The sequence below is a fragment of the Haplochromis burtoni genome, unplaced genomic scaffold (genome assembly GCF_018398535.1).
Source record: "Haplochromis burtoni strain Fernald_Lab_line unplaced genomic scaffold, NCSU_Asbu1 Contig_337, whole genome shotgun sequence".
Classification (NCBI taxonomy): Eukaryota; Metazoa; Chordata; class Actinopteri; order Cichliformes; family Cichlidae; genus Haplochromis; species Haplochromis burtoni.
The window spans coordinates 317,506-329,575 of record NW_024582698.1 but is presented as its reverse complement, the minus strand read 5'-3'; the positions used below and the strand labels follow the sequence as shown (position 1 = coordinate 329,575).

Below are 12,070 nucleotides of genomic sequence, written 5' to 3'. Positions count from 1 at the left end.
AACATCTAAAATAGGAATTACAACTGGAGCACTTACAGCATGAAGCAAAAGAAAAAAGTGTAGTACAGTCTATAGTATATAGATTTTATTGAGTCCCTTAAATGTTTTCAGTTAAGCCAAAAATAAACAGATTGAAGAATCATTAAAAACAGATCCCTTGTATGCGTGTTGATAAAAAAAATTAAGTGTAAGAAAATAAAAGCCCTCAGATATTTTCTTTTCTTTGTACGTTCATTTCATTCATTAGAAAAATACAAATGAACGACGTTACGCAGGGCCATTGAACGCGTCATCACATTGACGCTTTCTAAATTCGCCGGAAGTAAGCTGTAGTACTTCCAGTTTAGCGTCAGCCTTTTCCCAGTGCCTCTGAACTCCAGAAACACCCCGTGGCGGACTGAAAGAGTAGATTTTAAATCGGTCAGCTGTAACAGTTTAGGTCCTTAAAAACAACACTGACTCCTAGTCGCGTTTACGGTGCAGTAACAGTGAGATATTGTGACACATCATTTAGCTTTGTTAGCCGCGTTAGCCGGCTGCCATCCTTTTTTCCGAGCGTCACTTCCTACTTTTGAAAATCGCGGCCAGAAAGGAAAGAAACAGAGATGGAGTTACAAGGTAAGGAAAACTTTTAGAAATGTTAATCCGTTGCGTTCTGATTGATGGTATTAGCTATTCGGCATTTATGGCTTTATTAGGCAAGCATGTCATATGTCATCTGTCAACTCTGTGTTGGGGCAGCGGTGCTAATTTTCTTGCTTTAGAAGAAGGTAGAAGGTAAAGCACTACAAAAAAGCCCGTGTGTCGACCACAAGTGGCTGTATTTTAGTATTTCTTTATATAGATAGATAGATGAATACTTTAATCATTAGTTAAGATTTTTATAAATTGCGGATGTCCTAAGACAAGAGAATAAGTTTAAAAAAAAATATGCTCATGGCTCACAATAAAGTTCACACCATGAGAACATTCGTTTTTTCAGTAACTAAGATTCCTCTACACAAAGCATTATTCAAATAAATATACACCAATTTGCGTTCATCTCCAGATTTAACATTGATAATAAACACCTAGATTTGGGGCATTTGTTCCCACTTGTTAGAGTGAAGACATGCTGTCAGAAGCTTCATAATAATATACTAGCATCTAAGCTCTAAAGTTGTATTTCTATTAATGGCTGTTTTGGACCGTCTGTCATTAACTTATCCCTGTCTCTCAGTGGGTTCAGAGCCGATGACCTTGGGCTCTCCTACCTCTCCTAAGCCAACCTCTGGGGCTCAGTTTCTGCCCGGTTTCCTGATGGGTGACCTGCCAGCTCCAGCAAGCCCACAGCCTCGCTCTTTTAGCCTGGCCTCACCACTTGCGGATAGCACAAGCACACTTCGAGGTGAGTGGAAGAAGAGACATACCTGATTGTTGTCTAAAGCTTATATTTTAGATTATTTAGATTAATTAGTGACTCATATTCATACTTAACTTATTTTAAATGGAGGAGGAGGAGGAGGTGGTGGTGGAGGTTCTGCCATGCAGCCTGTTGTCCCCACACCCAAAGACAAGAGTGGAGCCCCACCTGTTCGCAGTATCCATGACGACCTGGTTACTGTAGCGACACCTCTTGCTGCACACAGACAGGTGGGTAAGCATGCACGGTAAAGTGAGTTAAACCGCCTATTTTCACATGAAAGCTGCCACCTCCTGGTTTTGTAACCAAGACAATAGCAGGGATAGCAGGGGGGGTTGGAGAGGGAGACTGAATTAAGAAATGCAAATGGGTGAAGGCTCTGCCATCAGACGCTCCCCAATGAACCCCGACCCCAGGTCAGACACAGTCACCTTGTGTCCAGTGACACAAGTGCCATTCTTCTTCACAGAGGTGTCTTTTGAATCACATTTAGTTAAGCACCTAACCCAGGACTAGTTTGGGACAGAACGGCATAACTCCTGGGATCTTTCACAAACAGCAACGCCTCTACCCTCAGTAAGGTGGTGAAACATGGAGGCCTTATAGCATTTCATGGTGACTTAATTTCTGTACATCATCATGCATGGTCAATATAATTTTCATATGTTCACAGATGTTCAGGAATAGATACAGGTGGTTGAATGGCACACACTTGATTCCTGAGCAGGTGATCATGTGCATGATGAAAGTAAACATAAAGTAGGCAAACCAAAAAAAACCCAGCGTGACAAGGCTCATTACAGGCCAGATGACTGGCTAGTGCTTGTGTTTGATGAAAGTTCACGGTGACATGTGAAAAAGGCTTTTTAAAAACATGTTCCTCTGTCTGATTAACTCTCTACAGTCGTTCCCAGTCATGCAGTCTCCTCTGTCAGCACGTCAGGCCTCCACTCCAGGAACAGGTACACACTGACACTGCTGACTACTCTGTTCGTAGTGACTTTACAACAACTTCTAACAGTAATGCCCGTGTTATGCGTCACAATGGCTAGAAGTCATCAAGGATAATTTTTTTTGTAGAAACATTTAAAAACAATGGCTTCTTGAGAGTACTTTAAAAAAATGTAAATAAATAAAAAGAGCAGCTGGTGACAGAAGTCATTGTAGCTAGTGAAGTGAGGGATTAGCCGGCTAAGTCAACAATCAAACTTTGACGGGAGCAGAAATATGAAGTTGGTTAGACTAATTATTACTGTCACTTGTAGCACTGGTTCACTGCTCAGTTATGGAGTGACAGATCTATATCCAGAGCTGCCCAAAATCCTCTCACTCATCATGCTTATGCCCTTAGTGGATGTTGTAAATGGGAGAAGTGGAATTCCTGGTGGTACTTTTATCTAGACAGTTGATGGTCAGTGGTATTGCAAAAGCATATTCGGTTTTATAAAGGGAAGCAGAGTGTTGGTCGTAGCACTAATTAGAAAATGTTACTCTTTTCTTACTTTTTGACTAGCCTAGATTTAGATTGCATTTTGATCACAGTGACACTAAGGGGAAATGGTGGTATGGGACTGTGGCACAACCATAATTATTGCGACAGTGTGCAACAAATATGAGGCCATGTTTTCTTTAGGCTGGTTGCTTCAAAGACGGGTGGCAGGGCTGGGATGTTTCGCAGTCAGTTGCTGGCTTCAAAGCAACTTTGTTGCATCAAGATGGCAAAACGGATGAAGTCTGTCTGTGATCATTTTTTCTGTGTTAATAGACAAGACAAATAGTGACGTGGCTGCTGGATGGTGATAAGACTGCAAAACAGACACTTTGCAACTTTTCTTTTATGTGGGAATATAACTAGAACGTGATTTTTAACTCGCTAGACAGCCACGTTTAGTATTTTTCCTCTCTATCTTCTAGTTTACAAGGTTTCCATCCTACTTTCATTCTACTGTCACTGAACCATTAGGAGAATTGGTAGCTAGTAGCTTACCTGCATTCTTTCATTGTTTGTTGCTGTAAAACCTGATAACACTTGCAGCTGCAGATACTGACACATCAGTGCACAAAGCTTTGTTTGTGTTGGCACTGAAAAGGTTTATTATTTTGCTCACAGTGGGGTTTATGGGGATTAACTGGGTAACATATCTGTCCCGACAGGCATGCAGCAGATGTGTCTGTCACCAGCTCAGGTGGACCCCTTCTACACTCAGGGAGAGTCTTTGTCATCTGACGACCAGCTGGACCAGACCTGGGTCACAGTGTTTGGGTATTTATGCTCACACTTCATCACACTACAGTTTAAATGCACTCTGTGTACATTAAGGGTATGTCTGTGTGTTTTAGCTTCCCTCCAGCCTCGGCTTCCTACATCCTGCTCCAGTTCGCTCAATACGGAAACATCCTCAAACACACGGTGAGACACTCGCACATCATTATCAGACTGCAGGATATTTGTGTCTGATCAAACGGGCACTATATCATATAGTGTTTGCATATTAACTATATACCGTTAATATGCAAACAAGTAAAGATGAGCTGTGTTCCAGTAGTAAAAACAAATACTAAAACAGAGTTAAAGATGTAGTGAAAATCAAGAATGGGAACTCTTCATGGGATTTTATCCCAGTCCTCCTGGAAAAGAATTGTGATAAAATACACCTAAGAAATCCACCCAATACATAGGAACAAAAACTCTGTTACGTAATATAATCAGCTACTTCTCCGGTCAGTCCATCGTCCCATGGATGAAATTGCTGTAGTGGCTCAAGAATGACCTGCCTGTCCCTCCGGATCGCAGCAGACCTCCAGAGCAGAACAAGGTCACCATCACTAGCTGCAGAGCAGCAGGCTACATGACTGCAGGGCACAGTACATAAGAGAGAGAGCAGAATAGCATGTTTGCTTCCTGACATTTCTGGTGTTTAACTGAATCCATTATACCTGCTAGCAGTGAAATACAGTTAAGTCCATAAGTATATGGACGGTGACACTTTTTTATCGTTTTGCATCTGAATACAGTCACAGAGGACTTTAAATCAAACAGTCGAGATGGGACCAAAATGCATGGTCACATCTTGTGGACCTAACTGTATTTTCAGTGCCAGTGACTGCAGCACAGGCCCCAACTACCAACCAACACTTGTTGAGCTAAAAACATCTGTTTCAATGACGTCAGTCCACAGGACATGTTTCCAAAATGCAGCACGCCCCTGGATGTTTATTTCTAAACGTTAGGCATTCAAATTCATGCTGAGGATGCAGGAAAGGTTTCCTACTGAGCATCGTTGAAGGTCATGCCTGAATCTTTTTAAGTCACTGTGGTTTTTCTTGACCTCTTAGCCACCACAGGCCCTGATGGCTGCCATTTCCCTGCAGACGGCTGAAATGTCTATCAAAAACATTTTATGACTGCTGGTTTTGCATCGCTTCCGAATCACTTTACCAGTATTGGTTCTGAACAAGCACCAACAGACTAAGTGAAGTCTGACATTGTAGCAGAAAGTTTCTGATGGTTCAGATCTTTCGGTTGTTGAGATCTTTCAAAGTTGAGTCAGTGACCAAAGTGTAAAAGTTGTTTGTTACCGGTGAGAGTTGATCCACACGGCTTACAAATCATCTGTGAAATGATTGCACCTGTTTGCAATCACAGTATTGGTATTTGGAAATCAGGTGCAATGAGTGAGTCTGACTGTGAAACCACATACTGTTTAAAACTGCTTCATTGTTGGCTTCACTTTTCAGACCTGGAAGCTGCATCTGTCTGTTATGCTGTTTGTGGTCTAGAGCGGACAGTCAGTGTATTTGAACACCTTGAAATCAGAGCACAGACAGGCTGTTGGAGCCCTGAGTCAGTGTTGGATGGTGTTTGTGATTTAGAGCCCAGAAGAGTCGCAGCTAGAGCTGGGCGATAGAACGATAACGATATGTATCGCGATATAACTTTTTCTCGATAGAAAAATTAAGCTACCGCTCTTGTCCTCTTAAAAAAATAAAAAAAATAAATAAAAAAGAACAGCCAATCCAAATTAAGTAGCGCAGAGCCGAACCAATCACAGCCGCAGCGTCACGTCGCGTGACTTGTTACGTACAGCACAAGTGCCAAGCCGCACGTGTGTTTGTTTGGGAAGCAGCCAGCGCGTAATGGAGGAAATGAATGCGCCGACTAGAAAAATCAACCGAGCGTGACCGAAGAGAAAACAGATGATGGTTCCAACGCCGAAGAGATTGTTGAACAGAAGAGCCACAGAAGTTCCGTAGTGTGAAGGTATTTCGGCTATTTCAAGTCTGACAAAAAACAGAGTAGCGTGCACTGTAAATTGTGCCGAAAGCAAGTCTGGAAATACAATAAACTGGTGCATGCGCTACGTCCACACGTACCCGGGTATTGTTGAAAACGCAGATCTTTTTTATGTGTTTGCACCTTTCGTCCGCACGTAAACGGCGTTTTTGGTCACTGAAAACGAAGATTTTTAAAACTCCGGCCAGGGTGGATATTTTTGAAAACTCCGTTTTTGCATTTACGTGTGGACTAGAAAAACGGAGAAAACGCAGCGATCAAAGGTGTGCGCATTTTTTGACGTCACACTGTGCGCCACGTTATTGTTTCGGTGAAATGAATTTCTACAATACTGTTACTGTTAATTCTACTCTCTGCAGTGTTTAAATGCTTACATATACACACAGTTACTGTCCCTCCACACATACGACTCGGTTCTGCTTCTATGCCCCAGCTTTGTTTACTTTTTCCCACCGAGGCTTCTAGACTTCTGATTGGCCAACATTTCGCACGGTTAGGAATCTAGCGCCACCTGCTGCTTTGGCATGTTCATAGCAGCGTTTTCCTTCATTTCTGCCTTTATGTGTGGACGGGATTATTTTTTAAAACGAAAACGGAAAATCTCCGTTTTCAAAAATACCCGTGTACGTGTGGACGTAGCCTCAGTCTCTGACTGGAAGCGCTAATTCGTCATTCGGCTTTTGTCAGACTAAAGTAACTGTTAAAACTGTTTGAAAAGCTAGCTATACAACAAGGAGAGATTGAGAATTTCCTTTTAGTTCTCAGTTTATTTGATATTGACAAAAGTTAGTCAGTTTTGTCTGTTCTTCTGTAAAACAAACTAAGATTTATTTTTAGAATTAATATTTTGTTTCTAAGTGGAATTGACATTTAGTCTGTTTGTTTGTTCTATTTTGAAACTTAAACGCTTTAGCGGCTGCCTTTTGTGTAGTTTGCAATATTTGCCTTTATTTATCTGAAAAAGTCTCATGTTCCTTAAGTACATCTACCCTGTTGAACTTATTATGGGAAATAAATATTTAAATAAAAACAAGCTGCTGATTATTTCACATTTTACTTGTGAGCAACGGCACATTTAAATCTTACAAATATAGTTATTTGGCTTATATCGTGATAGATATCGTTATCGCCTGAAATGAAAAAAACATATCGTGATATGAAAAAATCTTATATCGCCCAGCTCTAGTCGCAGCCCATTCAAAGAAGCAACTGGAGTTTGAGGTGTATTGCTGTGAACTAACTTAACGTATTGATGACGTGTTGACAGATGGCGTCTCCTGGTAACTGGATGCACCTTCAGTATCAGTCCAGACTTCAGGCCAGGAAAGCACTGTCCAAAGATGGAAAGGTGTTCGGTGACTCCATCATGGTGGGAGTCAAACCCTGCATAGACAAGGTTGGGTTCCTGCTGCTCCCTGCTCCTGTCTGATCTTCTCTCTGAGCTGTGATCAATTGTCCACACTAAGTTAAACTGAGTTTGAAGTAGCAATGAAGTTCGTTTATCTGTCTCTCAGAGCGTGATGGACAGCACTGAGGCTGTCTCTACTCCTGTCTCCTCCTCCTTCTCCGCGCTCCCTACCACCCCTCGCTCTGCAATCAGACCACTCAGCACCACCTACAGGAACTCAGGCAGTGACTACCAGGTGAACTGTTACCCAAGGGTTTAGTCTGGTCAACTTTAAAAGAGTTGACCTCTTGTTTTTCTTCGACTATAAATGCATGTGTGTCTGTGTTTAGGTGGTAGCAGACAAACAGACACCCAGGAAGGATGACAGCTTTGTTTCCAAGGCGATGGAGTACATGTTTGGCTGGTGACGCTGCATAAAAGGATGCCTGCAGTTTCAGGAGAGAGAGGGCAAGTGGTGGGAAGAGAGATGAACTGATTCACTTTGTGTGGTGTGTATGTCTGAGTGTGTGTGTCTGTGTGTGTGTGTGTGTGTGTGTGTGTGTGTGTGTGCTAAAATGTAGGATCTTTTCTTGCTGTCTTCTTTTATAATCAGTTTTTCAATGTTTTTTAATCTTTGTCTCAATAAAAATGTTTTTGTTTTTTTTAACTCATTGACATCGTTTTCATTCAGAGATGTTCTTCCAGCAGCCAAGGAGTGGGCTGTTCACCACAGTCACATTGTCAAGTAGATAAGGATTTTTGGCTGTATTAAACGGTATGAAGGATGTGGCCATCATGGTATCACCTGCTGTATGATGAAGACCTGGTATGACAAGCAAGGGGTCGATATCACACACACGTATTGTCACTATTCCTATTTATGTTCCTTTTTAATCTGAAACTAGTGATTGAGCTGTTACAACTAGAAGTATGCAGGCAGTTAAAAAGAATCCAGTTTTAAGATACATCTATGCTGTCTCCCCTTTTCAGATCTGCCAGGTATATTTATCTTATGCCATCTGTGGACAAGCATAGCAAAAAAAGGAAGTGTTCAGAGCAGTCTGAATCTAAGCTTTAGGCTCACAGTGATTACATCTACACACACTGATCACCATTATTTAAAACTTTTGCCATATTTGAGGAGAAAATATATTTAAAAAAAAAACCCATAATAGATTAACTTTAACACATTTTCCAATTGTTGCCAGAATGCATTCAAGAAAACTCACTTCTCTAATTAGGATATTTAATGTCCACTTTGCTAAAAAAAAAAACTGCAGACATTGGGGAAACTGTCGTCAGGCTTCTCTGCAGTGCCCCCTGGTGTCTGGAGATTAATCATTACAGTTTGTTTACATGGCAAACTTGTACTGTAACATCTGCGTCATGCCAGCAAAAATTATCAGCAAAAAAAAAAGCTCCAAATATGTTAAAGTAAAAGTTTAGCTGTGTTATTCTTTTCAAGCAACTGTGCAGCAATACTAAGTATTAAGTAAAATACTAAGTAAGACTTCATAGTTAATCTAAGGAGCTGGAAAGAAAAGTGTCTGGACTTCTTTAAGTTGTTTGAAGACGTTTCACCTCTCATCCGAGAAGCTTCTTCAGTTCTACGGTCAAATGGTGGAGAGTCCCAGATTTAAACCCAGTGGGAGTTTCCCCCCAAAGAGGGACAAAAGGACCCCCTGATGATCCTCTACCTAATCACATGAGCCAAGGTGTGAAAACGGGTGTGGGTCACAATCAGCCAGGGTTTCGAGTGAAACCTGGCCTTCATAGTTGCATAGAAACCTTCATAGTTAATGTCCTACACTTTCATGCTGGCAGATATATTCAGGAATGGACATAAATAATAAATTTCAACTTCGGGCATCTGACAAGGATGCCTCCTGGGTGAAGTTTTCCGGGCGTGTCCCACCGGGAGGAGGCCCCGGGGCAGATTATATCTCTCGGGTGGCCTAGGAACGCCTTGGTGTTCCCCTGGACAAGCTGGAGGAGGTGGCTGGGGAGAGGGAGGTCTGGGCTTCTCTGCTTGGGCTGCTGCCCCGCGACCCGGCCCCGGATAAGCGAAAGAAAATGGATGGAGAAATTTCAACTTGGTGTAAAATAATCAGCTCCTGCCACCCCAAAGAGTCTGCAGTAGAGTGGCCTTTGTAACTCCGACACATGTAACAGAATTTGTCCAGCAGATGGAGTCACAAATTCCACCAGACAAGCCTCAAACCTGCCAGCTTGAGGAATTAAACGACCGCTGATACTCCACATGTTTGGATTACTTTAACTGGGACAAGTAAATCCCGCAGAATTAAAATGATTCCAAGAACAGGAAAAGAACTGCCGAGAGTGAAGCTACACAAACACAAAGAATTCAATGGTCCTCTGTGGCACCCACACCCTGACCACTTTTGTATCAAGTTAAGCTGCATTTTTTAGTAGGCAGGAGCTCTTCGGTGCTCTCCCGGTGTGTTCGCAAATACACGCCACATGAGTAATAGAGGATGACTAATGCTGAGGCATGGAGCAGAGAGGTGCAAACATAGCATGAGCTGATGTTCCTGTTTAAAGAGCAGTGGTGCAGGAAGTACTAGGATCCCATGCTGAAGTCGAAGAAGAAGCTCCAACTCTGTGCTGTCTATTTTAGCAGGTGAATCAGGCGGCAAGAGAGTCTGTAACGTAACGGAAACGCATACAAAAACAACAATTACACAATTCTTTATGATGTAATGTTGAAGATTGATGTGCAGCTGTAAAGAGCGTTATATGTCAGGTCTAGAGCAAAGGGCTAGGACATTGTTAATGCTTCTGAATTGTGTGATGGGCCTGGGTTGGTGATAGGGCATAAAATGGATTTTTTATTATTTATGAGAAATTGTAAATAAATACTGTTTTTATTTTCTAGCCATATTGTTGCTCTTTATGTGCACTTTGCAACAAGAGCTACAATTTTAATTTTAATCTTCTTCTATTTTTCCCTGTTAAAATGAATGCGATGATGATTATGAAATAAATGTGGGTTTTATATCTTATAAGTGTTTAAAAAACGGACTGCCCTTCATATCCCTGGCAGTGGTTTAGTCCAATGCCTATTACTCTTTAACTCCTTCACTTCGAAAAGGTACAAAGAATGTGTGAAAAACTCTTCTTTACTTCTGCTGCTTAACAGAATCAATCATATTTGATGCTGTAATGAGACTGTGGCTTAGTCTTGTGCTTCAGTGCAGCTACTATTAAAACAGACTACTGCTCAAACAGCTTTCAAATGGCCATAGTCCCTGTGCCACCTGAAAGCACAAGTAAAGAACAAGTTACCAAACCACTGCCTTGGCTTAGTGGTGTGAAAGAGACTGTGAATTATACTTTCTCGTTGTGGCATCTTGGTAAAAGGTAAAAAAGGAAGGGTTCCTTCACTATCAGCTTCATTTATGGCATGTCATCTTGGAAAAACCTCTTACCACTTGAACTTTGTTCTAGGAGCCACTTACCTGTGGCACACCTTATCCCAGCAGCATATGGTCTATTAAGGCTTCCTTCACTCTAACTAGTACATGAGCACTGAGAAGGAGGGATAAATAACAAGACCTGGCCAAACAGCCTGCCCTGAGTGCAGACAGAAGGCACGCTGCTAGGCTAACAACAGATAGGGGGTTAAGAGTAGAACAGAAGGGGCAGTCTTTGACTCAGCTTATACTTGACCTTATTCTGAGTTTACAAAAGGCTTTTGATACCATAAGATAAAGTGAGATTTACCCACCCTAGATGCAATATTTCAATCCAATGTTGAAATTCTGATTCTAGAAATTGTGGAAAAAAGTTGCGCAGACTTCTCCGATCTATCTAATTCTCTTTTAGCTCCATGTGAGCACTGTAGTTGAGTATGTGTCGTCTGTCCACTGTCACTGTGGTGAAGAGGATGCTAGGTGGAAACTTGCACTGGAAGTTGCTGTATATTTGCCTGGATCAGTGCTCACATTATTCAAATTATACTGACATTTTGTTTATCCAAAGCAGAAACTTATACTTGCTGTCTAATTTTGGCTGTCATTTAATTCAGTTTATCACAACAGCAGTTGCCTCAAGGAACTTTATATTGTGAGGTAAAGACCCTAGAATAATACAAAGAAAACCCCAACAATCAAAGGACGCCAAGTGAGCAAGCACTTAGTGACAGTGGGAAGGAAAAACTCTCTTTAACGGGAAGAAACTTCGGGTAGAGCAAGGTTCAGAGAGGGGCGGACATGTTGGAGGTGTTCTGTCACCAAACACCCTTCCAAAATTAGAAATTCATCAACATATCTGACTTACTTTGCATTTTGATTTTTCTCACTACCCAAAAAAGCCAGACAGGCTAGCATTTGTTCAGCAGGCAAAACAAACCAATCCAGTCACGTATAGGTACACAGTCCAGCTCAATATACCCAGTATTGTCCCATTTGATGTTCTGACCACTCTCCAGTGCTTGTTTATTTTTAAAGATAAATGTAAAGAACAAAAAATACAAATAACACTAATGTAAACCCCAAACTCCAGATTCAAGGCCGCAAATCCATCTGTGTCATTTTTTAAGAAGCTAAAAACCAGCTTCTGAGCCAAAGACCCTGCATCAGTTTGGAGAGGCCTGCAGCACATCACCAGCTACAGGAGTCCATCCCCCCACCCTGAAGAGAATCCCAAACTGCCTGACAACTTTAACACCGTCTACTGCAGATTTGAAAGACCATCACTCACACCTCCCATCTGCTCACCCTCAACTCACACCTAAACAAAAGGACTACCTGCAGCCCTCAGCCCTCAGCCCCCAAAGGACACCTACAGGAGGAAGGTGGAGCAGAAGTTGGAGAGGAACAATATGAGGGAGGTCTGGAATGGTGTGAAAACCATCACAGGCCACAACACCAAGAAAAGCACAGTGGGGGGACTGTGGAGAAGGCAAACGAACTCAACAACTTCTTCAACAGGTTTGACCAGCCCACAACCCCCCCACCCTCACCCT

General features: G+C 42.0%; 1 protein-coding gene across 2 annotated transcripts; it reads left to right on the top strand.

The window, feature by feature from the left end:
- Nucleotides 1–308: 308 nt before the first annotated feature.
- On the top strand, nt 309–7,750 carry nup35 (nucleoporin 35). Of its 2 annotated transcripts, none has more exons than XM_042228642.1 (9): nt 309–618; nt 1,220–1,387; nt 1,496–1,632; nt 2,307–2,364; nt 3,557–3,665; nt 3,743–3,812; nt 6,964–7,092; nt 7,211–7,339; nt 7,434–7,750. In XM_042228642.1, exons 1-9 carry the CDS (start codon nt 606–608, stop codon nt 7,509–7,511), a joined length of 891 nt encoding a protein of 296 aa, XP_042084576.1. In that variant the 5' UTR covers nt 309–605; the 3' UTR covers nt 7,512–7,750. The 2 variants fall into 2 exon arrangements, with proteins under 2 accessions (XP_042084576.1, XP_042084575.1); XM_042228641.1 differs by having other exon boundaries at nt 1,493–1,632.
- The last annotated feature ends 4,320 nt before the right edge of the window (nt 7,751–12,070 follow it).